General features: G+C 41.9%; 1 protein-coding gene across 1 annotated transcript in view; it reads left to right on the forward strand.

Moving 5' to 3' along the window:
* The window catches only part of LOC111142477 (sperm antigen with calponin homology and coiled-coil domains 1 like), a 111,576-nt gene that overhangs the window by 53,059 nt on the left and 35,402 nt on the right, over nt 1-23,115 (forward strand). The window contains exons 9-12 of the mRNA XM_022495670.1: nt 1,291-1,382; nt 5,778-5,868; nt 17,453-17,536; nt 20,315-20,471. Of these exons, the coding sequence (XP_022351378.1) occupies nt 1,291-1,382; nt 5,778-5,868; nt 17,453-17,536; nt 20,315-20,471 (424 nt within the window). The remainder of the gene's footprint in view (nt 1-1,290; nt 1,383-5,777; nt 5,869-17,452; nt 17,537-20,314; nt 20,472-23,115) is intronic.

Genomic DNA, 23,115 nt, shown 5'->3' on the forward strand with positions numbered 1-23,115 from the left:
TTTGAGAGAGAGAGTGCACAAGAGAGCACAAGTGGTGGAGGGGAAGAAGCAAGCCTCCCATCAAGCGGGGAGCCCAATGAGGGCTCCATCCCAGGACCCTGAGATCATCACCCAAGCCAAGGGCAGCTGCTCAACTACTCAGCTACCTAGGTACCCCTATTAGGTGAATTAAAAAAAAATTTTTTTTTAATTTTAAGTAGGCTCCACACCTAAGACAGGGCTTGAATTCACAACCCAAAGATAAAGAGTAGCATCCTTTACTGACTGAACCAGCCAGGTTCCCCTATTATGTGAATTTTATCTCAGTAAAAGAATGCATCTAAAAATAGCAACTTAAGGGCGCCTGGGTGGCTCAGTGGGTTGGGCCGCTGCCTTCGGCTCAGGTCATGATCCCAGGTCCTGGGTTCAAGCCCCGCATCGGGCTTTCTGCTCAGCAGGGAGCCTGCTTCCTCCTCTCTCTCTGCCTGCCTCTCTGCCTGCTTGTGATTTCTCTCTGTCAAATAAATAAATAAAATCTTAAAAAAAAAAATAATAAAAATAGCAATTTAAATATAAGTACTTGGTTGCATAAAAAGGTCCACAATGATCTACTTTTTCATCTTTTCCTACTGTGTGATGTGCCTGATTTTATATATGTGTCCCATTTTTATTTTAATTTGGCTTCAAACAACCATTTTTTTTTTAAGATTTTGTTTATTTATTTGACACAGAGAGAGAGATCACAAGTGAATAGTTGGTCTAGAGAGGGAGATTGATATGTAAGCGAATAATTAACAGATCTGTGCATTAAATACAAACCAGAAAGTACTTGCAAAATGAAGTGATGAACTCCGCAGGAGGAGATGAGAAAAGCTGAATGGGAGCCCAGTGTTCCTTTGTTTTTTGTTTGCTTTTGTTTTCCAGTGTGCCTTCATTGAATGCATATCCACTATGAGCCCACCTTCTCACCTGGTGCAGTTACAGAAATATTCCTCTTGGGTTTTTTGAACTTGAATTGCATTGGCTCATGGAGTTCTTTAACTACCCAAGTTAATGAAATGGCAAAAATGAGATGACTGGCATAACCAGTTTGGGAATCAACACAACTACTCTAGGGAAGTCTGCCTGATGGCAGGAGAAGCCTCACCTGTTAAGCAGGACTGTGAGCGAGCGCCGCGGAGGTTAGGCCTCAGGACAGCTTCCGGGGGAGCCAGAACATTGGGTAGCCTGAGGGATCCTTCAGGGGAGACCAGTTATAAAAGCTTCCACTCTACCATGATGCATTCAGTATTTGTTTGTTTGTTTCTGTAGTACCAAACCCCACTGCAGCCACAATTCCTCGCACGCCTTTGAGTCCGAGTCCGATGAAAACCCCTCCTGCTGCAGCTGTCTCACCTATGCAGGTAAGTGTCCGTGACCATAGAAGCCGTGGGAGCTTCAGCATCTAAAAGTTCGTCCTCCTAAAAGTCATTTACACTTACGTTGGGGGGGCAAATGACTTACCTCGTGAGGAATGTAGTAGTTAGGATTGTAAAATAATGTAAATATCCTTAATTGAGATAAATTACGAAAACGTCCATTGTGTTACTCTTCGGAAAGTAATAGTGCTAGCTAACAAGTACTGAGCACTTGCTGTGTGTTCTACACTATTCCCTGTGCTTTATCATGTGAATTCATGTAATTCTGACAACAGCCCTGTTGGGTACCAGGTACTGTTCTTACCTCTAGTTTTCACACATGGAAACTGAGGCCTAGAAAAGTTCAGCAGCTTGCTGAGGGTCATATAATGAAGTGGTGGAGTGGGGATTTGAACCTGAGCAGTGTGGGTTCAGGGACCATCTCTCTAAGTAGGATATGTAGTTGGCGTGTGTCAGCCTCCGCTACCTAACAAATCAAAGCTTAGTGGTTTAAAAGAGCAGTTGTATGATTTTCGCATTTGTGTGTTGAATAGGCAGCTTTGCTGGCTTTCTGTGGGCTCACTTCTGTACCTGCACTTAGCCACAGGGTGGGCTGAGGCCTGGGTTCAGCAAGGATGCCCGGGCCACTCTCTCCGTGTGGCATTTCCTCTCAGGTTCCTTCATGGTGCGGTGTCTCAAGATCCAACCAAATCCTAAGGCTGGCCCAGGTTCAGAGTTGGGGTTTCTGCAGAAGGTTCATTATGGGCTGTTTTTTTTAGCCATCTAGTACAAGGGCATTGCTGATCCATTATAAACAAGTCTCTGAAGTTGCTCTTCCTGGCTGCTGTGGAAATGTAGGCCAGAAGCAAGGGAGATGGTTGTTGTTCTGTAGTGCTCATTAGGCCTCTCACTGTACCCTTGTTGGTCAGCTGCTTTTGGAAATAGTGGCTGTGGTGGAGTTTTCCACATAAGTTAGAGTAGCCAAAGGAAAACTGGCCATAAATCTAGTACCTAGTACCCTTTGATACAGGGGAGCCTTGGCCATACCTCTTCCCTAAAACTAGCATTTGGGAGCATTTTATTTTTAAATTGAGACCTTTGTGCTTTGTTAATTATTGGCCATGTATTTTACGAGTGAATCTGTTTTTTTTTTTTTGTTTTTTTTTTTTTTTTTGTCTTGTTCTTACTTTTTAACTTTCTCCTATGTGAAATTTAGGGTAAATGTGTACTCCTTCTACATTTGTAATGTTGCAAATTAGTGGTGCTGCATTTCCATGTGTACAGAAGGTGTTAATGCTCTTAATTTACCATGAAGGCAAGGGAATTCCAATCGTACTATAGATTTAATGCTTTTTATATGCTCTCTATTACTCATACTTTTTCTGTAGACCTCAAGATGCAAACTATAAACTTCAAAAGAGGTGAAATTTCTTTAATATTTGTTGGTTGAAATTTAATACACAAAGCATGACTTTGTAAATCTTTATAAAGGTAGGAGGTGAAAAATTTCATCTCTGTACCTTGATAGAAGTTACTATAACTCACATTCAGTAGCTTTTTAGTACTTGGTTAGCACAATGCTTCTCAAATCTAATTGTGCATTAAAACCATGTGGAGAGGTTTTAAACACATAGATTCCCAGGCCTCATCCTAGTGAACGAGAATCTCTAGGGAATAGGGCCTAAGAGTGGGATTGTTAATTTTTCAAAACTCCCTGAGTGGGAATTCTACTTCTGACTTCGAGGGAGTGACTGGCTGGATTACTCTGCCACCCCCAGCAACTCGAAAGCTGGACAAATTAAAGGAAGCAATTACATTCAGACATGTACAGCAGGCAGCATGAGACTGTGGTCCTTAAATAAAAGTCCTGCTGGGCCCACACTTTTCCTGTTGGGAGGTTCCAGATGGTGGTTCCGGGGGGATGAAGCCAGATAGAGTCAGGAAGGGGGAACTAACTGAGTCTGAGGAGACAGAGATCGGTGTTCAGGGAGAATGAGAGTGCTGGAATTTGCAGGGCTGAAGACCGAGGAGGAGGGAGCTACACAGAGGAAGGGCCTCTGCAGAGGCATCCCATGAGTCTTTGCCTGAATGCTAGTCTGCACAGGCACAGGGTGAACCCTCACAAGGCTGAGTAAGAACAGATTCCCAGGACAGAAGAGTTACCAGGTAAACACTTCCCGTGGTTCACAGAGAGCAGGGAATCATTTGATTTCCAATTGGCCACCGTGGAGAAATCTTGGAATACTTGGAGCATTCCGTAGAGACCCCTGAGGGCCACATCCTAAAGCAGAACTACGCTGCTCTTGAGAAAGCACTATGCTACACCTGCCTTAAAAATAAACCTCAGAAGAGGAGGAGATCCATAAGTAACTGGGTCCTCAGCCTCTGAAGTGCTTCTTAGTGACTCTCAGAAGTCACACACTTGTGGAATCTGCTCCTCTTGAGTGTTGGCTGGACTTTTTGGCTCACTTCTGATGAATACAGTATGGCAAAAGGGGTGGGATGTCACAAGGTAGGGTTATAAAAAGAGTATCTTCTGTCTTGAGGTTTCCTCTTGCTCTCTTAGATCTAGTCACTCCAGTGAACAATTGAAAATTGAAATACTTAGCAATACATTTAATAAAATGCTGTACAAAATCTGTATAATGGAAAATAAAATATTGCTGAGAGAATTTGATGAAGTAATAAACAGATATATTCATGGACTGGAAGACTCAGGATTGTTATTATCTTACAGCTCTCCCTCACAATCCCAGTGAGGGATCCAGTACAATCCGAGTGACAGTCCTGTATGCTATTTTGTAGAAATTGATAATACAGTTTTAAATTTATATGGAAATTCAAAGGACCCTGAATAGCCAAGGCATCTGGGAGATTAAAAAAAAGGAAGGGGGGACAGATTTGGAAGATTTATACTACCTGATTTTAGCACATAGAGTAATCAAAGACAGTGTGGTACTGACATAGTTTGTTTATTTGAAATCTTCATTAAGCTGATAAATTCCCCATCTCACAAATAGCCAGAGTACCAGCAGCTGCACTTACTGATATAGTTTAAATGTAGACATTATATCAGTAGATTAGATAATCCAGAAATAGGCCAGCTGATTTTCAGCAGAGGTGCCAACATAATTCAGTGGGAGAGGGGTAGCCTTTCCAACAAAGGATTCCAGAACAGCTAGAATCTATATGGAAAAAAGATAACCACAGCTGTTTCTCATGGCATTTATAAAAATTAAAATTGATTGTAGACCTATATGTGAAAGCTAAAACTAAAAAACTTGTGGATGAAAACATTAGAGAAAATCATCCTGACCTTCGAGAAGGCCAAGATTTCTTATTTAGAACATTAGAACGAGCCGTGAAAGAAAATTGATAAATTGGACTTCAAAATTTGAAACTTCTGACAGACATTAAGAAAATAAAAGATAAGTTATAGACTCAGGAGAATATAATCACACTACATTTATCTGTCAAAACACTTGTATTCCAAGAAAACATCCTCATCTTGATTGAAGACAAACCAGTAAATACTGGACAAAAGATTTTAAAAGTCCCTTCCTTAGAGAAGATAGACAAATGGCCAGTAAACACATAAAAGGATGTTCAACATCATTAGTCATTGGAGAAGTAAAAATTAAATTACAGAAAGATCTCACTATGTACCCTCTTAGGATGGCTAAAACTAGAAGACAGTCTCAAATGTTGGGAAGGATGTGAAGAGGCTGAACTTCGCACACTTTTCTGCTGAGAATATGAAAAGAGTCGTTAGAGGTTTGCCGGATAAAAAGGGGCTGGGGGGAAAGCTGGGAAAATAAGCATGACAGAAAGGACAGTGACGGTAAACACCCTGGTCTATGTGGAAATGAATAGTTTGGTGGCATTTAAGCATTACACAGAGGTAGCAGGAGACAACGCTGAGGAAGTAAGAGGAAATATTTGTGCGGATACTTGTGGTTGCATGCAGAAAGATGCATGTATCTGACTGGAGATGAGAAAGCCAGAGGCAAAGCCATTGTGGTGGCGCTGAATTAAGATGCCAGGTTGTACTGGGGCTCTTGTAGTAGGTGCAAGTCCGTATTTCACTGATGGGTGTGTAATTGTTAAGAATTCTCTTTAAACAAAACAATGTCAGTATACTGGTTATGATAGTATGCTATAAATGTTACCATTGGGGAAAACTGAGTAATAGGCACAGGGGATATTTCTGTATAAATTTTTTAACTATATTGATCACATTGTATGCCTCCAAGTGTGTATGTGTGTGTTTTAGTCTTACCATAACAATATGGATAGAATGATGGAGATTTACAACTAAATATTACTCTCAGCAATGTTGACTTTGTGAGTCCCAGCTCTAGATTTATGCTAACTTAGACACTGTTCATGTTACGATTTCAGAGACATTCCATAAGTGGACCAATCTCTACATCCAAGCCCCTGACGGCTCTGACAGATAAGAGACCAAACTATGGGGAGATCCCTGTTCAAGGTATATCTTGTATGGCACAGTATTTCACTTCTGCTGTCAATTCTTTGATTCTTCTGACTTTTTTGGCTAACTAAATTGTGATTTTCTTTGTTCTTGACATTATTTCAGCTGCTCTGGTGTACATCTTTATCAGAAGCTTACTAATAATACGTCATCATTACAGATAGGAGGATTCGTTATACATAAATATGTCTTGGAAGACAGCTCTCTAGACATTATGATAGGCAATGGAGAGTCCACACCATTACTAGGCATTTTGTTTTCAAGTTTTTCATGGGGTAGGTGCTGTTACCCACATTTTATAGATATTAAAAACGAGGTTTCAGAAAGTTAAATAACTTAACACAGGTTAACAATGAACAGTAGGCCTGGGCAACCTGACGCCAAAGCCCATTATTTTAACCTCTGTGCTCGGTATTATTGTCCATACAAGGAAACTGAGAATCTGAAACATGAGGTTGAGATGAGGTCCATTCTTTTGCTCACTTATAAGGGGCTTGGCTGTTCTCACACAACTTTTATGGTAGAGCCAGTACCAGAACCCACGTCTCCTGCCTTTCGAGGTCAGAGCGCCTTCTCTGACCCTATACTGCCTCTTCCTGCACGGTGCTGCAGAGCGCTGGAAAATGGTTTGTAGCATTGGGGCATGGTGCTGTAAAGTGCAGGCTTCACTTGGGGTCGGTGCGGAAGTGCCCAGCCCCAGGCTTCTCTCAGCTGATGTAGGCTGATCGCCTCCAAGTGTTCATCTCTGCATTCTCTCGGTTGTGGCAGTTAGCCTTTAGGTGCGTGACTACAAGATTTCAACAGGTGTGGGTTAAAAAATAAGCAGACTTGTGAGAATTAGTCCCTCAGACAACCCAGAAGATGCTCTGTGGGCCCCATGGAGCACCTGTGCAGGAGGTGTCCAGTTTGGTGGTGGGACTGGCCCTTCCTCTGCCAGTCGCAGGTATACTGCATATTCAGAGGAGCTGCTCATGCCTGCAGTTAGGGATAATGGAGCACAAGATGGTGCTGCTGCCTCCTTCCCTACAAAAGGGCTTGCCTTCTACCCCTTCTTCTTGGCTCTGGTACATTCGTAAGTCATGACTTGAGGTATTTTCTCCCCTCAAAAGGTCCTTCTGTTAAAGGAAAAAAATAGTGAAAGGTGTCAAGTCTCTCTTTACATTTTGACTGTGTTCCCATCCTTGAGTCCCAGATGGATCCATGGATTATATATGTATAGGGTGCCACTAGCATGCTGTCTTCTGGGATGTTAATTTTTATTTCCATAATGCCACACTCTTGTGTCTTCTCTCTTCCTCCCTGGCTGCTCCTCCCATCACCTGTGCTTGATTCCCCTTCCTGACCTGTAAATGGTGGTATACCTCCGAGCTAAGTTCCTGGGCCTGCCTTCTCTGTCTGTACCCTGCTGCTATATTCTTTCTCATAGTTCTAACTGTTATTTGTCAAACTGGTATCTCCAGCCTGTTTCTCTACTCTAGACTCTAGACTCATATACCCAGTTGCCTACTCAATAGCTCCATTTGGATGTCAGTCTCAGATGGCGTGTGTCCTGGACAAGATTTCCGGATTTTCTAAACTTGTCCTACCTGTAATCTGTCTTCTCCATTTCAGTTAATGACAGTTTTATCCTCCAGAAACCTTGGAATCATCCTTAATTCCCTTATCTTATACCCCATATCTGCAGACTGTTAGGTTTTTTTTATTTTTTATTTTTTCTTCATAATCAAATAATTTTTTTTTTTTTTTTTTTTTTTTTTTTAAGGTAGGCTCCATGTGGGCTTGAACTCATGACCCTGAGATCAGGACTTGAGCTGAGATCAAGAGTCTGATGCTTAACCAACTCAGCCACCCAGGCGCCCCAGTCAAATCAGTTTTTTTAATTGAAGAATAAGTGACATATAACATTAATTTCAGGCTTTCACGTTTTTGTACATGTTACAAAATGATCACCGCAATAAGTCTAGTTACCATCTGTCACCAAAGTTACAGAACTGTTTTGTCCTTTAGGAAACTCTCTGTTGGCTCTACATCCAGAGTCGGAGAATTGCTCTTCCCTCTACCATCACCTAGCCTTGGTCGAGCCACCATCATTTCTCACCTGGGTTCTGACAAAAGATTCGTCATCTACCCTCACAATCTATTTTTAACCCTACAGCCAGTGTACTCCTGAAAAATATAAATTGGAACAGTTCATTCTGTTCAGAACTTCCCCCCAACTCCCCATTTCTCTCAGAAGAAAAGCTAGAGTTCTCTCAGTGGCCTCCAGGCCCTCCCAGTGTGGCCTTGGTTGCCTCTCCAGCCTGACCATGTTTCCCTTTCAGTCACTCCCTGGGCACTCCGGCACACTCCTGGCCTCGAAGCCTGGCACTGGAGCTTCCTGTGCCCGAGAGCGCTGCCGCATGTCCACACGGCTCTCCTCAACTGGTGGGTGCCATATGTAAAATTAGAAACCGTATGCCCCTCCACACACTCCTTTCCCAAACTTTCTCCAGCCCCTTTAAAAAAACTTGGATGACTTAACCCTTTGGACACACTGCATAGTTTACTTGTCTATAGCTTTTATTGTCTGCCTCCCTAGACTGTGAGGTCCATGAATTCAGGGATTTAATGTCTGTTTGATTCACTGAGGTATCTCAGCACCTGTTGTCTTACTGGGCTCTTGATAATAAATTGTGAGATGAGTGAATGAAGTGCAAGTTAAAGCATGTAAAGGGCTTAGCACAGATTGTAGTCCACAGTAAATGCTCACTGTGAGATTTTATAACTGTTAGCATATGCTACTTCTCGTAGCACAAGTGGCTGAGGAGGATGGCTCTTTATTGTCTGAATACAAGATTTTATTTCATTGCAAGGCCGCCAGGGTCTGCAGGATTTTGCTTAGCAGCTGACAAGTGGTTGTGAGAAACCATCACTACATGTTATGTTTTGGGCATCTTAAAGCTGCAGGCACCAAGGGCAAAGATGGAAGCCAAGGGTTCAGGAGCACTCCCACTCAGCTGCCTGTTGCATCTGCCCCCATTCTGTCAATGAAGTCAGCCTTTTGATCTGCAGTCAGTGCCAAGTACAGTTGGAACCAGGACCAGGATGCTACAGCCTTTGAGAATATATGTAACACTGGGCCTGTAACAGCCCTGTGGGAGTGACCCCATCTGGAGAGCCTTGAGGTCATCTTCAGACACAGAGAAAACAGAGTCCCCAGGTCCCAGTTATCTAAACTGTGATAAGAGAGTAGGATTTCCAGGCTCTCTTGAAACGGTTTTCTTTCTCTTTCTTTTTTTTTTTTTTTTTTTAAGATTTTATTTATTTAACAGAGAGAGAGAGATCACAAGTAGGCAGAGAGGCAGGCAGAGTGAGAGGGGGAAGCAGGCTCCCCGCTGAGCAGAGAGCCTGCTGTGGGGCTCGATCCCAGGACCCTGAGATCATGACCTGAACTGAAGGCAGAGGCTTAATCCACTGAGCCACCCAGGCGCCCCTCAAATTGCTTTTCGTCCTTGATTGTTTCCTTTATCGTCATAAATAATCAAAGAATAGTCTATAATTTTCATTTTGAAAGTTTCAGTGGCTTCATTACTCAAACTTTCAAAGGTGCTGCCTCTTGTTCTACACTTAGAGAATTTGGTGTTTTTTCCGATTAAGTATATTATAATAGCCATAGGGGTTTTTGTTCTATTTTAGCATCATGCTTTTATGTCAGTTGTGGGAAAATATTTCATAGCAGAGAAATCTTACTATAAATGGACTAATCAGATGCTCTTTTGTTGGTATTATTGCCTTAGGGTCATGATTGTGCCACCTCAGTGACTCTTTGTACATAGGATATGAATTAGCATTTATGGCCTAATAAGCAGGAAAAGATAGATCTGCTAACTAGGTACATGGATACAGGTGGTTGAAAAGGTCTTTATTGACCCTACTTACACAGTGTGATGTTTTAAGGTCCGGAGTATTAAGCAGAGACCTCAGCTGGATGTTGCAGATGGCTGGGGAGCCTGGGTTTTTGCCCCATGTCAGGGTGATCTTGTAAGTGCCTTCTCTGTGTCATGGCTTAGACATTTGGTATCTGAGAAAGTTCATTAATCCAAGTGGATTTATGTTCTGTAAAGAAATTCATACTCTTGGGGTGCCTGGGTGGTTCATTTGGTTAAGCATCTGCCTTCGCTTTGGTCATGATCTTGGGGTCCTGGAATCGAGCCTCACATCAGGCTCCCTGGTAAGTGGGGAGTCTGCGGCTCCTTCTCCCTCTGCCTCCCCCGACTTACTTTCTTTCTCTCTCAAATAAATAAAGTCTTTTTTTTTTTTTTAAGATTTTATTTATTTATTTGACAGAGAGAGACACAGCGAGAGAGGAAACACAAGCAGGGGAAGACGCAGGCAGAGGGAGAAGCAGGCTTCCTGACGAGCAGGGAGCCTCATGTGGGGCTCAGTCCCTGGACCCTGGGATCCTGACCTGAGCCAAAGGCAGACACGGAACAACTGAGACATCCAGGCGCCCCTCAAATAAATAAAATCTTAAAAAGAAAGGAAGAAGGAAAAAAAGACTCTTATCATCTGTCTAAATTGCATTACTTGAGGCTAGAGATATAAAAAGTTTTAAAAATGCAGTATTTTGAAGACATTGATTTATGGTAAGGGTACATATAATAAATGTGATATAAAGGAGGTTTTACTAGAAAGCCAGATCCGTGTTGAAAGTTATAGTCTTGAGTTAAATAAAAGAAAAAGAGCTTTCTTTTAAAAAAATGAAAGTTAAAAAAAAAATATATATATATATATATTTACTTGAGATAGAGAATGAGAAAGAGAATGCACACAAACGGGGACCAGGGAAGGCAGAGGGAGAAGCAGGCTTCCCACTGGCAGGGAGCCCAATGTGGGACTCAATCCCTGGACCCTGAGATCATGACCTGAGCCAAAGGCACATGCTTAACCAACTGAGCCACCTAGGCACCCTAAAAAAGAGCTTTCTATTTAAAAAGTTTCAGAGCAATTTTCATTCTCCAGAGGTAGATCTAAGTCAGATTCTGGCTCAGCCCTAGATCCCATCCTAATGGAAAATTCAGCTAGAAATCCTCCCCTCTTGTATTTATAGTCTGATGAATATCTGTCTGCTCACTTCTAACCTCTCCCCTCCCTCAACCCTTTCCTTCTTTTCTCTGTGGTTCTTGGTATTTGTCTTGATGAACCAGAGTATCTAGGCTCCTTTTTTCCCCCAACATATTATTACAGAAAATTTCGAACATAGAGAAAACTTGGAAGAATTTGTATAGTGGATATCTACATTGCATTATCTAGATTCTTAAGTACTTTACTGTGTTCATGGTTTTTTTTTTTTTTTAAGAAGATTTTATTTATTTATTTGATGGAGAGAGACAGCGAGAGAGGGAACACAAGCAGGGCGAGTGGGAGAGGGAGAAGTAGGTTCCCCACTCAGCAGGGAGCCCGATGCGGGGCTCGATCCCAGGACCTTGGGACCATGATGCGAGCCAAAGGCAGATGCCTAACCGACTGAGCCACCCGGGTGCCCCTGTGTTCATGTTTTCATGTTTATCCACCCCTCTATCCCTTTAGTCCATCTTGTTTTTTAAATGCTTCTCAAGGTAAGTTGTCGTTGGTACATTTGAGCATGCATTGCACTATTTATTTAAGGTGCCCTGTCTTTAAACTCTTGAGGTAAACCTTATAGAAGAGTTGCAAAAATATTAGAGCTCTCTCTCACACTTTTCCTCAGCTTCCATTACAGTGAACATCCTGCATAGCAACAGGGCAGTTATCAAAAATAAGAAATCAATATTGTTAACATACTGTTACCTAAACTACAGGTGTTTGGATTTCACCAGTTTTTCCACTGCTGTCCCTTTTAATTCCAGGATCAAATCCCAGGCCCAACTTTGTGTTTAGTTGTCTTATCTCCTGAAGCCTCCACCAGTTCATCAGTCTTTCTCTGTCTTTGTGACCTTGACACCTTTGAAGAATACTGGCCAGTTACTTTTTTAGAGTATCTCTCAGTATGGATTTGTGTGGTATTTACTCCTGATTGGGTTGAGGTTATGCACTGTCAGCAAAGCAGCTCTGACGGGGTGAGGCCCTTCTCAAGTATCGTATCAGGGACAGGTGAGGGCCATACATACTATTACTAGCCATGTTGGCTGTGATCAGTTGGTGAGGATGGTTGTCTGCTAGTAATTAATGAATACCCTATTCCTGTTTAAACTTTCTATCACTGATTTTAGCATCCGTTTGGGTATTTTGCCTGTGGGAATTACTCAAATCATTATACTACTGTTTTATTTTTAACATATATTTGTATCAGTATAGATTCATGGGTATTTATTTTATTCTTTGTGTTGTAATCTCTTACTGTTATTATTTTTTGTTGTTGTTTCTCAAATTATTCCAACTTGGGAACCATTCGGAGCTCTTTCACATTGGATCACTGCTCTTTTAATGCCCACCCCTCCCAAAGCACTTTCTTACTTTTGGGCACCAGAAGGTGATCCAGACTCCTCCATTCTCCCAACAGCAGAAACCTGGACGTCATTGTCCATAATATACTTATTTACTGAACCCTCCTGTGCATGTCCAGTCGTTTCACGGTTGCTGCACTGTACCCCTGTGAAAAGCAGATCTGCAGAGTACAGTGCATACAGTTCATTTTGTGTTTAGCCTGAGAGTATCCAGTCAAAACACCGTTTTTCTACTTAGGTCAGCCCCCTTTTCACCACTGTCTCAGTATAGTTATGCCATGCTTTTGTAATACAGTTAGATTAATTTTGTCCAGTCTGTATTTCATCCCTCCACCCCCCCACCTCTGATTGATTTTCTTAAAAATTTTGTATCTAGTAATTCATTCTGTTCTGTGCATTGTAGGGTGCTTAGCAGCCTCCCCGGCCTCTACCCACGAGGTGGTAAGCACCCCACTACGCCAGGTGTGGCAGTGGAAAGTGCCTCAAGACCATGCCATGTTGGCAAACTTGCCTTCAGTTGAGAACCAGAGACATGGTTCTCACAGTTTTATTTATCTGATTTTAGCAGAGAGATGGAAACTATAAGCAAAAATCAAAGGAAAGAAGGAAAGCTTCGCTGATCTTCTGTTTGTCTATTTCCATCAGAGGCTCTAACATACTCATTATAGTATTTTAAGTGCCCTATCAGATAGTTCCAACATCTCTGCTACATCTGTGTTGGTTTTATTGATTACTTTGTGCCTTGACATAGTAAACTGGATATACTTTTTTTTTCTTGTTTTGTTTTTTTTTTTTAATATATTTTAGACTTTGTTGAAATCTGGACATCTTATATAGGGCAGTAGATTGGTTTTATGCCTTGACACAGGCACCTCTTTGAGTTGATTTGAGTTGATCTGTTCAGGAGCTGGGCTGGCTTTGGGTTTTAAGTTGCTGTGGTGTCCTTAGTGCACAGCAGGCTTCCAGCTGCTCTGGTGATCCTTATATTTAGAGGGGGGCTGGTGTTTGGGAGGAGTTTTCTCAGTGTTCGCTCCAAATACAGCTTTCGGCTGCCTTTGCATATTGCGTCTTAGGGAGCGCCAGTCTCACATTCTTGTGACTCTTTCAGCTCAGATTTCTCATCTGTTGAGAACATGTATATATATTTTATAATGTCGAGCATATCTGTAATAGCTGCTTTAAACTCCTTTTTGCTAATTCTAACATGGATTATCTTTGGGTAGGTTTTGGGTAGGTTTCCATTTTTTTTGAGTATGGGTCACTTTTCTCTCTCTCTTTGTATGTCTAGTAATTTTGAATTACATTCTGGCTGTCGTCAATCACACATTGTAGAGATTGCTTTTCGTTTTGTTCCTCTGCAGAAAATTGGTTTTTGATAGCAAACAGTACCTTGGCTCATCTCAAACTCCATCTAACTTCTTTTCCTTCAATTGAAATACCTGTTCAGTTATTTTGTCCTTAATTCAACTCCTTGGAATCTGAGTGCTAGTGGTTTTCAGAGGTCAGTAAGAGATTTGGGCAGAGTATGTATACAGAATTTGTGATTCTTTCTGGTATTTCCCCTATTCCCTCCCTTTTCAGCAGCTTTGGTTGTCCTGACATCCATCTTCTCCTTCTTCAAGGCAGTAAAGGTGTCTACCAGCTGTCCTGTATGGCCTCACCTGGGGCCTGCACTCATGCCTGGAGCCATAAACTGGGAAACTCACCCCATGCTCTTTCATTCTTCCACGTGTTTACTCCTTTCATTTTCTGCCTGCTTTTGGATTTTCTTCAATGCCCCGTAAGTGGTTGAATTTCATATTTTTTTCAGATTTTATACTCCTTTTTGGCAGGAGCATCAGTCCATTTGGAACTACTCTCTGAACAGAAGTTGGCCATTTAGGCTCCTATTTTAAAGCCTGTTTAAAACCTCCTATTTTGCCTGAAAATTTGTTTTGGGAAACAATAAAGGGATAACTGCCTGTACCTGTTTATTTCTGTGATTCCTAAAATAAGAGAGCATTAAGTAGCAGACCTACTATGCTCCTGTTATTGTTGCCTGTCTGTTGGACATGAACAGAACAACTCTGTGTAGGTTTATCCCTTCCCCTGAGCCCTGGATCTCATCCCCTTGGGCTGTCACAGATGCTGTTAGCTTCAGGCTATGATCCACTTCTCCCAGATATTCAGCTTTACCCTGTCTACTGGCTCCCTTCCACTGTCATTTAAAAATGCTCACCACATCCTGGGATACCTGGGTGGCTCAGTTGGTGCCTTCATTGACTCCCTGTTGCCAGCAGGGTACAGTCCAAACTCTTTAATTTGGCCTGCATTGCCTGCACGCTTTCCCTTGCCTATTCTGGCCCTTCCAGCCTGCCTCTGCCGCCTCATCTGTTCCTCTTTTCCCCCGTCCTCTGAACATTGCTGCCCTGGAGTTGCTCTGGTGTGTGCTGAGCCCTCAGCTGGGAACACTCTCCCCTCCAGCCTCTCCTTTGCCTGTGTAAAAGCTATTAATTACTCTTCTCATCTAAACTGAGATGTCATTTCCTGAGGTGGCTTTTCCGGACCTCCCCTCAAGAGCAGGTCACATCCCCTGTTGTGTTCCCAGAGCCCTGTGTACTTGTTCTTTCCTAGCATCCCTCACTTGTAATGTTTTTTTTTTGTTTTTTGTTTTTTGTTTTTTTAAGTATCTGGCTTCTGGTCTAGATTCTGAGTTCTGTAAGGGTAAGTTTCTTGCCTCCTTTCTTCCTTTCTTTGACCTTCTCACCAAGCCCAGTGCCTAGAGATTAGTGGACACCCAAATGTTTTTTGTTTAATGAATGTATTAAAGATAAGAAAAGCTCCATATGGCAGTAGAATAGACTCTATTACTATAAAATAGAATCTCTCCTGCTTACCACATATGACTGTAATACACCAGTCTTACTTGCTGAAGAGTGATAAACTGATAGTTTGACATGCAGACGGAATCCAGCGGCTGACAGCAGTAGTAAATGGACATGTGCTTGCCCTGGAACAAGTGCCTCTGAGCGAGTTTGAGTCCCACAATGAGAGCACTTCATGGAATGGCAGCAGACTGTGTTGTGCCCGGTGAAGATGACCACAAATAATTTTGAAAAGAATAACCCTGTTGAGGCCTTCAGTACAATTTTGTGCATTTTCAAAAAAAGTAGGTGTTGGTCTGTGGTAGGGGAGTACCTGCCGAATGGAGACAGATCCTTAGACATGCAGTAAGGAAAGATTTAACCAGGGTTGAGCAGAGGAATCAGCAGTAAATTTCATGAGCTTTGTTTCGGTCGTGTTCTTTTAGTGTGCAATTTAGAAACACTTTCCCTTTAGGGAATGGCATGGGCTTATTGCCTTAGCCAACATGCTTCTTGTTTGGATTCATTTGTCTGTTACAAGCTTTATTTTCACTTTCTTCATTTGCTGTGTTCTTTGGGAGATTAAGATTTTGGGGAAATGACTGATTTCATAATTGTAAAATGGAAATTTTGATTAAATTTAAAATGTTGATTTCTGTTTCCTACTATTTCCATGTTCTGCTAACTTTGTTTTGTCTGTCAGACTGTGCATAATTTGCTTTTCCTGTGAGGATGAATGCCAGCCACTGACAGGGCTCAGAATTCTGATTGATGCTTGCTTGTGGACTCTTCACACAGAGGTGATATTTGTTCAGGTTTGGAAAGATGTAGTGACTCTAGGCTATATAAGTCCTGTCTTCATTAAGAAAATAAGTTCATCCTTCCCAAAGTTGTATGTAATTAGTTACATTTGGTAACCAAATAAAAATGTTCCTCATATACTTAGAAAATAGATTTTGAAATAGCAGGTATGTTATCCTTGAAAGATGTCATATGCCATTACTTTTGACATGATGATATTCTGAGAGGAACTATTTTTTTAAAGTGGTAAATGATCTGTTAAAATACGTTCACTATGGGGACATTCTTGGATAGTGAGACTAATAGTCTTCAGTAAGTTCAAGAGGTAGTGTTTTCCCTTATGCTAATCACACATCTTTTGCACGTGGCAACTGGGCAGAACACATCTAGTCTGTCCATCCTGGTGCTTGTCCTGGCCTGATGACAGCCTTGTCAGGCTTGTAGCCTGAGGCATGAAGTGTGTGCTGGTCTGTTTGGGGCTGCCATTCCAGGAGGGCAGGTCCTAAGGAAGTGATATTGAAGCTAGACCAGAAGGATGGTGAAGGTATCCAGGCTATAGTGGGAATGGAGGAAGAGAACAGGAGGCGGGGGAGCAGCTTGTGCCAATGTTTGGGAAGCTCCAGTTTAAGAAACTGGAGTCTAGAGAGCACGAGAGGGGTGAAATAGGGCTGTGGCTGCAAACTGGGCAGTAGAGGCAGTACCTGTCTTCTTCCTTCCCAAATTCTCAGAAATGTCTGGTGCTTCCTTGTTGCTCTCAGACTGAAGTCCACATAAAAGGTAATGAAGGCTCTTGTTGGTCAACCTCGTCCCTTCAGAGCCCCTTTTCCTGCTGCCCTCTCTGATTTTGGTATGCCCTGTGTTGAGGCCACACTGGGATTTTATTGTTTTGTAACTCGAATGTCCTTACACCTTTGTTCTCATTGTTTCTGGCCAAAATATTGTTCCTGCTTCTCTTTTCTGTTAGTAAAGCCCAGCTTAACATCATTATATTGTTGAAGACCTCCCTGCTGCCTTAAATCAAAGTGAATGTCTTCTCACTCTGTGGTTTGATAATACTTTGTCATTCTTATTGTAATTGTCCAATCTTCTTTGTCTCTGGTTGTGTATATGTATGGCTTCCCTGCTCTTGGTAGGAACATAAGGGCAAGACTTTGATTTAGCTTGTACTTATAGACCAACATAGAAGATCTTTGAATTTTGTTTTAGCAGTCAGTGATTTAGAGACATTCATCTGTGTCAGAAATCATCCCTAGAAATCAGACATTGAATGAAATGTTTTCCCACAGTCCTTGTCTACAGAAACTCTTCTGTAGACATGGGCTCCACGGGGGATTGTTAGAGTGCCTTATATTGAGAAGGAAAGATGAGCCTGGGGGCGGTGGGGAGAGGAGGAGAGATCACCTTCCTGCTACCTTTGTGACTTCAAAGTTCAGTGTCTGATGTCTTTATTTTGACCCTTCCTATTTTCTGCAGAGCATCTATTAAGAACATCTTCAACCAGCCGACCCGCTTCTCTGCCAAGAGTACCTGCCATGGAAAGTGCCAAGACCATCTCAGGTGATGACTTTTTATCTGGAATTTCCTTTAGAAAGACTCTTCCAGAAGTTTTAGTAATGGTACCAAATGCTTTCTCTTTAGACTTACTTAACTTTTCTTACCTCTTTAGCTCTTGAATTGATTCTTTTTTTTTTTTTTTAAAGATTTATTTTTATTTTAGAGAGAGAATGCATGAGCAGGGAGTGGAAGGGGGCAAAGAGAGAGAAACTCAAGCAGACTCCCCACTGAGCTGGGAGCCTGGCATGGGGCTTGATCTCACAACCCTGAGATCACGACCTGAGCTGAAATCAAGAGTCGGATGCTTAACCAACTAAGCCAAGGGTGTCCCTTGTGTTGATTATTTTCACTCTGAATTTCCCCTGTTGTATCTTCTAGATTCTATAGAAATCACATTTCATGACTGTGATTTTAAAATACAAGAGGGGCACCTGGGTGGCTCAGTCGGTTAAGCATCTGCCTTTGGCTCAGGTCAGGATCCCCGGGTCCTGGGATTGCGCCCTATGTTGGGCTCCCTGCTCGGTGGGGAGCCTGCTTCTCCTTCTCCTCTGCAGCTCTCCCGCTTGTGCTTGCTCTCTCTCCCTCTCTGTTAAATAAATAAATAAATAAATAAAAATCTCTAAAATAAATAAAACAACCCTGAAAACTAGATCATTCCATTTCTTTAACAAGTATTTATGAGAGGCCTAGAATGGGTTAGATATTGTGCCAAAATTGTAGCTTGATACAAAGTTAGTATAGTTGTGAAAGATTAGGATATCCTTCCCAAGGTATGTCGTAACTGTTATTTCAGAGCACACCAAAAATTCTCCGGAAACCAGATTTTTCTAGTCTGATAAAGCCATCCTATAGTGATGACTTTGACAGGCTCCCCTTGTCTCCTAGGGGTAACTCCAGTTTATCAATTGCTCACATTATTTTCCTTTTGTGGCCCTTATTTACCCTTTTAAACTCAACTAGAAATTGGACCAGGAAAGGAGAAATTTCTGTAACTCTGCCTTAACAGTTGCCCTTCCACTTGTACAGTGATTTAAGTTAGTACAGTTTTCAGATGTCATAGCCGGGTCTTAATAGTGGAAGTCCAGCCAAAATTACCATCCCAAAGCCCAGGTTCCAAAGCCTATTCTTCTCACAGAGTCCTTCCTATTCTTTCTCACTTTCCTCTAGTTTATATAAAATGATGAAAGGTGTTCTCAGCCAGTTTTCTAGCACACCACTTAAACTGCTGATTTAAGGCATGCGAAGATCTGACACTGAAAGAAAAAATAAGAATAATTATAAGATTATGTCAGAAATATGTACAAATACATCATTCTAATAAGATCATGTAATAGGAGAAAGCATCTCTTTTCTCTGGATCTTTACAGACATCACTTTACTAATGCAGAGTTAGGTTCTGCTTTGGCTATCCTAAAATCACCAAGAACATTTTAGTCTATGAAAGGGGGGGACATTTCAGTCATTAGGGAAGAATTACTGATGTACAGCACTGATTGCAGCCAGCTCGGGGCGCCTGCACATCCAGCATCTTCTGATGAGAGAGAGGGTGTATCTGAGGTCAGGAACTTTGCTCTTGTTTCCCTTCTTCCTGCATTCAGCCCAGGGCCACGAGCACCTGTGCCTTGCTAGAAAGTGGCCAGCTCTGTTGTGTTGTTGTGGCTCTGTTACCAAAGGCTGAAGCATGGGCTACTTCTACTTACCAGTTTTGAGAACTTTCTGTTGTTCTGACAGGGTGTGCTAGCCTTTTAAAATAGAACTTTCCTTATTGCCCTTGTTTCTCAGTAGTTGACACCTTTTGGTTTGTCTCACTGGTTCATGTTTTTAGAAACATGGCCTGATCCAGAATTAAGTGTGGCCCTGTAATGAAGAATCTTTCCTTTCATTCCTTTTAATGGTATCTTGACTAAGTTTAGAAGGGTTTTGTTTATTTTAGTTGAGAGTGAATAGCTGCCAAGTAAGGCTTTAATTAGCCTTTGGTTTTCGCTGTATTTGTGATTAAATGAACATTTCTGGAATGCTCACTGTGGGCTAGGTAGGTTCTGTGAGTGTTAATGGGGATGGATAAGACACACTCCTCACTTTAGGGAGTGTGGAGTTCAGTGCATATCTCAACTGCTGTACCTTTTTTACCGTTTTCCTAGTGAAAGAAGTAAATCCATTCAAGTTACCAGTGTGATAAAGAAAATGTTATTTTTTTCCTCCTATATGGTCATTTCTGCTCTTTTTTGAACCTGCTGAAGAAACTATCTCAATTTAAAAGTATTTTGTTGGGGCGCCTGGGTGGCTCAGTGGGTTAATAAGCCTCTGCCTTCGGCTCAGGTCATGATCTCAGGGTCCTGGGATCGAGTCCCGCATTGGGCTCTCTGCTCAGCACGGATCCTGTTCCTCCTCTGTCTCTCTCTCTCTCTCTCTCTCTGCCTGCCTCTCAGCCTACTTGTGATCTTTGTCAAATAAATAAATAAAATCTTTAAAAAAATAAAAAATAAAAAAAAAGTATTTTGTTTAAGATTTTATTTATTTATTTATTTGTGTGTGTGAGAGAGAGAGAGAGGGAAAGAGCATGCTCAAGCAGGCAGAGGTGGAGAGAGAAGCGGGCTCCCTGCCAAGCAAGGAGCCCGATGAGGGACTTGATCCCAGGACCCTGAGATCATGACTGGAAGCTGAAGGCAGCGGCTTAACTGACTGAGCCACCCAGGCGTCCCTCAATTTAAAAGTGTTTTATAAAAGTAAATGTTTTTCTGCATTTATGTAAAATGCATAATGACTGTTTCTCACAATCAGTGTCTCGACGAAGTAGTGAAGAGATGAAACGAGAGATCTCTGCACCTGAGGGAGCGTCACCAGCCTCTCTTATGGCTATGGGAACCACATCTCCACAGCTTTCTCTGTCCTCCTCTCCCACGGCATCCGTCACCCCCACCACTCGAAGTCGGATAAGGTAGAGAACAGTTAATCCTGGTGCATTTCATGCATACCTTTCCTGGCCTTTGGAGATTGATGATCAGGTTGTGAAATAATGGCAGTCAAGCACTGATTTTTTTTCCTTTGTGTCTCATTAAATGTTTTCTCGTCTCTTCTATGCCCAGAGTTGGGTAGGATGGTATGATAAAAAGCAAGGCAACATAAAAGAGATGGTTCCTTTCCTCTAAAGAAAGCATTGTGGAATCAGAATACTGGGCTTGGTTAGAGGGTTAGGGAAGGCTTCCGAGAGGAGTGGTGTCTGGGTGGGGAGGGCAGGCTGGCATTGTTGGCAAGGTCAGTGATGTGAGTCAACGAACAGAAGGGTGAGTAACTGAAGACTGGAGGAGCTGTGGGAGGTAGTACTGCACAGGCACAGAGGATGGGTACAGAAGGCCAGAGGAAGGTGTGGACCTACTACATCCAGGGGCCATGGAAGAAAAGATTGACAGTAGGGAATGGCTAGGCATGGAACCTCTTTATAGTCCAACTGAGTCACTCAGATATGGTTGTAGCTATAAAGCAGGGTAAGTAAATCAATGTGAGAAGGTGATTCAAGGATTTTTCTCTTGTGGAGAAAAGTTGGGGAACACAACTAAAATAACATTATGATGTTTCTACCACACCCGGATCAGGATGATAGCAGTGGAAATGGTGAAGGGAGGTTTATACTCTGGAGGCTTTTCAAAGGGAAAGATGGTTGATTCTAACAACAGATTTCTAGAAAAGGAATGAAAAAAGGAGAGTTACCAAAGGGGACTCTAATTATTTTTAGAGGAAACTGAGGACATGATGCTGCATTGATCGCTGATAAACAATACCTGAAATGGAATAGTATATTTTATTCATTTTTCTCTTATATCAGAAGCCGTTTGGGACTAAGAAATAGTTATCATTTAGAGGGGAACAAAACAAATGTCAGAAATGAAGCAAACATTGTTTATAGGGATGAGGAAAACTGTTGTTTTGAAGTGTATTGAGAATTGAAGGAGAGATGGGAGTGGGTTTCAGAACTTTAGATTTATGTGAGCTGGGGTAGCTCAGTTGTAAAGCATCTTTCTTTGGCTCAGGTCCTCATGGGATTGAGCCCTGCATCAGGCTTCCTGCTCGGCTGGAAGCCTGCTTCTCCCTCTCCCACTCCCCCTGCTTGTGTTCCCTCTCTCGCTATGTCTGTCTGTCAAATAAATAAATAAAATCTTTAAAAAAAAAAAAACTTTAGATTTATATTGACTTATAGGTATGAGGATAAAATGGAATAGTTGGCCTCTCAAACTCAAATTATGTACTTGTGTTTAAAGCCCTGCCATTAGGGCCCAGCCTCTTAGAATAGTGGTCCTATAAACAGTGCACCATCAGAGCAAGTAGGGAGCCAATGATTAGGGTAGCTCTCGCTCTGGCCAGGCTGATGCAGGGAGAGCACTGTCCATGCTTGTCTCCATCCTGGGTAGTAGGCCACCTGCAGTGTGCCTGTGGAAAGGGCACCCACTCTTCTGGCTTCCCTACTCAGAAGCTGTGATTTTCAACAAGTCATCTCCTGGAGATTGTCTTCATCTTAAAATGATGAAGTTATGAGAGATGACCCTCCAGCTCTGGGAGGGTCTTTTTTTGGAGCTTCCCATTGTAGTCCATAGAATTACTCTTCTTTGATGCTTTTTAAGCTGTTTCTATAAACAAACAGACCTGGTGTGAGCCAGAATAAACTTTTCACAGTGATTATAGTAGTTTTATTTTGAGCATGATGGAGGTTGATTTATTTATTTTTTTGGCTTGCTTTTTTGTGTTCATTCACATAACTTTTATCTTCATTCTCTTTTCCTATGTTCAGTGGTATTTTAACACACTTCTTTGAACTTTTTAAACCAAAGCAGGAGTCTGGTGGGCTGGCACACAAGCATAAAAGTATATTTCTTCAAGGTAGCAGTTTTAACTGCTTGTTGAAAATTTTTGTATTTTACTTCTGGTTCTAAGATAAATCAAACTGGTGCGGGTTCAGTGCACCTCTCAATTGTAAAAAGCCTCGTTCTAAGTGTGTACTCTTTTATTTCCTAATTTATTTTGAAGGGTGAATACAGACAGAATCAATGTGTTGAAGAATACTGAGCTTCTTGAGACATAACCTTTAGGACACTTACTGGACTGAGTTTATGGAGTGTGGGGTAGAATCTCTGCTTTCTTAAGTAATCACTAAAAACTAGACCAGGCTTTCAAGGGTATGCCGCTTGTGAAGGAGCAGGTTATTTTAGAGGTACTCTTACTCTAGGTAGTCCTGAAGTAGTTACTAAAAGGAAGGATTTGGCCTAGATACGCAGGGTTGTACCTCCCTTGTGTGATCCAAACATCTTTTTTGATTCATTGTCTTATCTGGAACAGGATATTTGTTCTGCCTTCAAGGAAATTGGCAGTACCCAAAAGTACCCTACGTATATTTTTAAGAAATGAGTTACAGCCATTGTTGGGTTTTCTTTCTTTCTCTCTTTTTTTTCTTCCTTTCTTCCTTTCTTTCTTTGAACTTCTGTGGTCTATCTGTGTCTTATAGTAAACTCTGAAGTTCCTCGAGGGGGCAGGGAGCCTGTGTTGTTCACTACTCATTGCCCAGCACTTGCACACTGACTGGCGAAGTGGTG

The sequence above is a fragment of the Enhydra lutris genome, unplaced genomic scaffold (assembly GCF_002288905.1).
Source record: "Enhydra lutris kenyoni isolate GAN:26980312 unplaced genomic scaffold, ASM228890v2 scaffoldscaffold8, whole genome shotgun sequence".
NCBI classification, from domain to species: domain Eukaryota; kingdom Metazoa; phylum Chordata; class Mammalia; order Carnivora; family Mustelidae; genus Enhydra; species Enhydra lutris.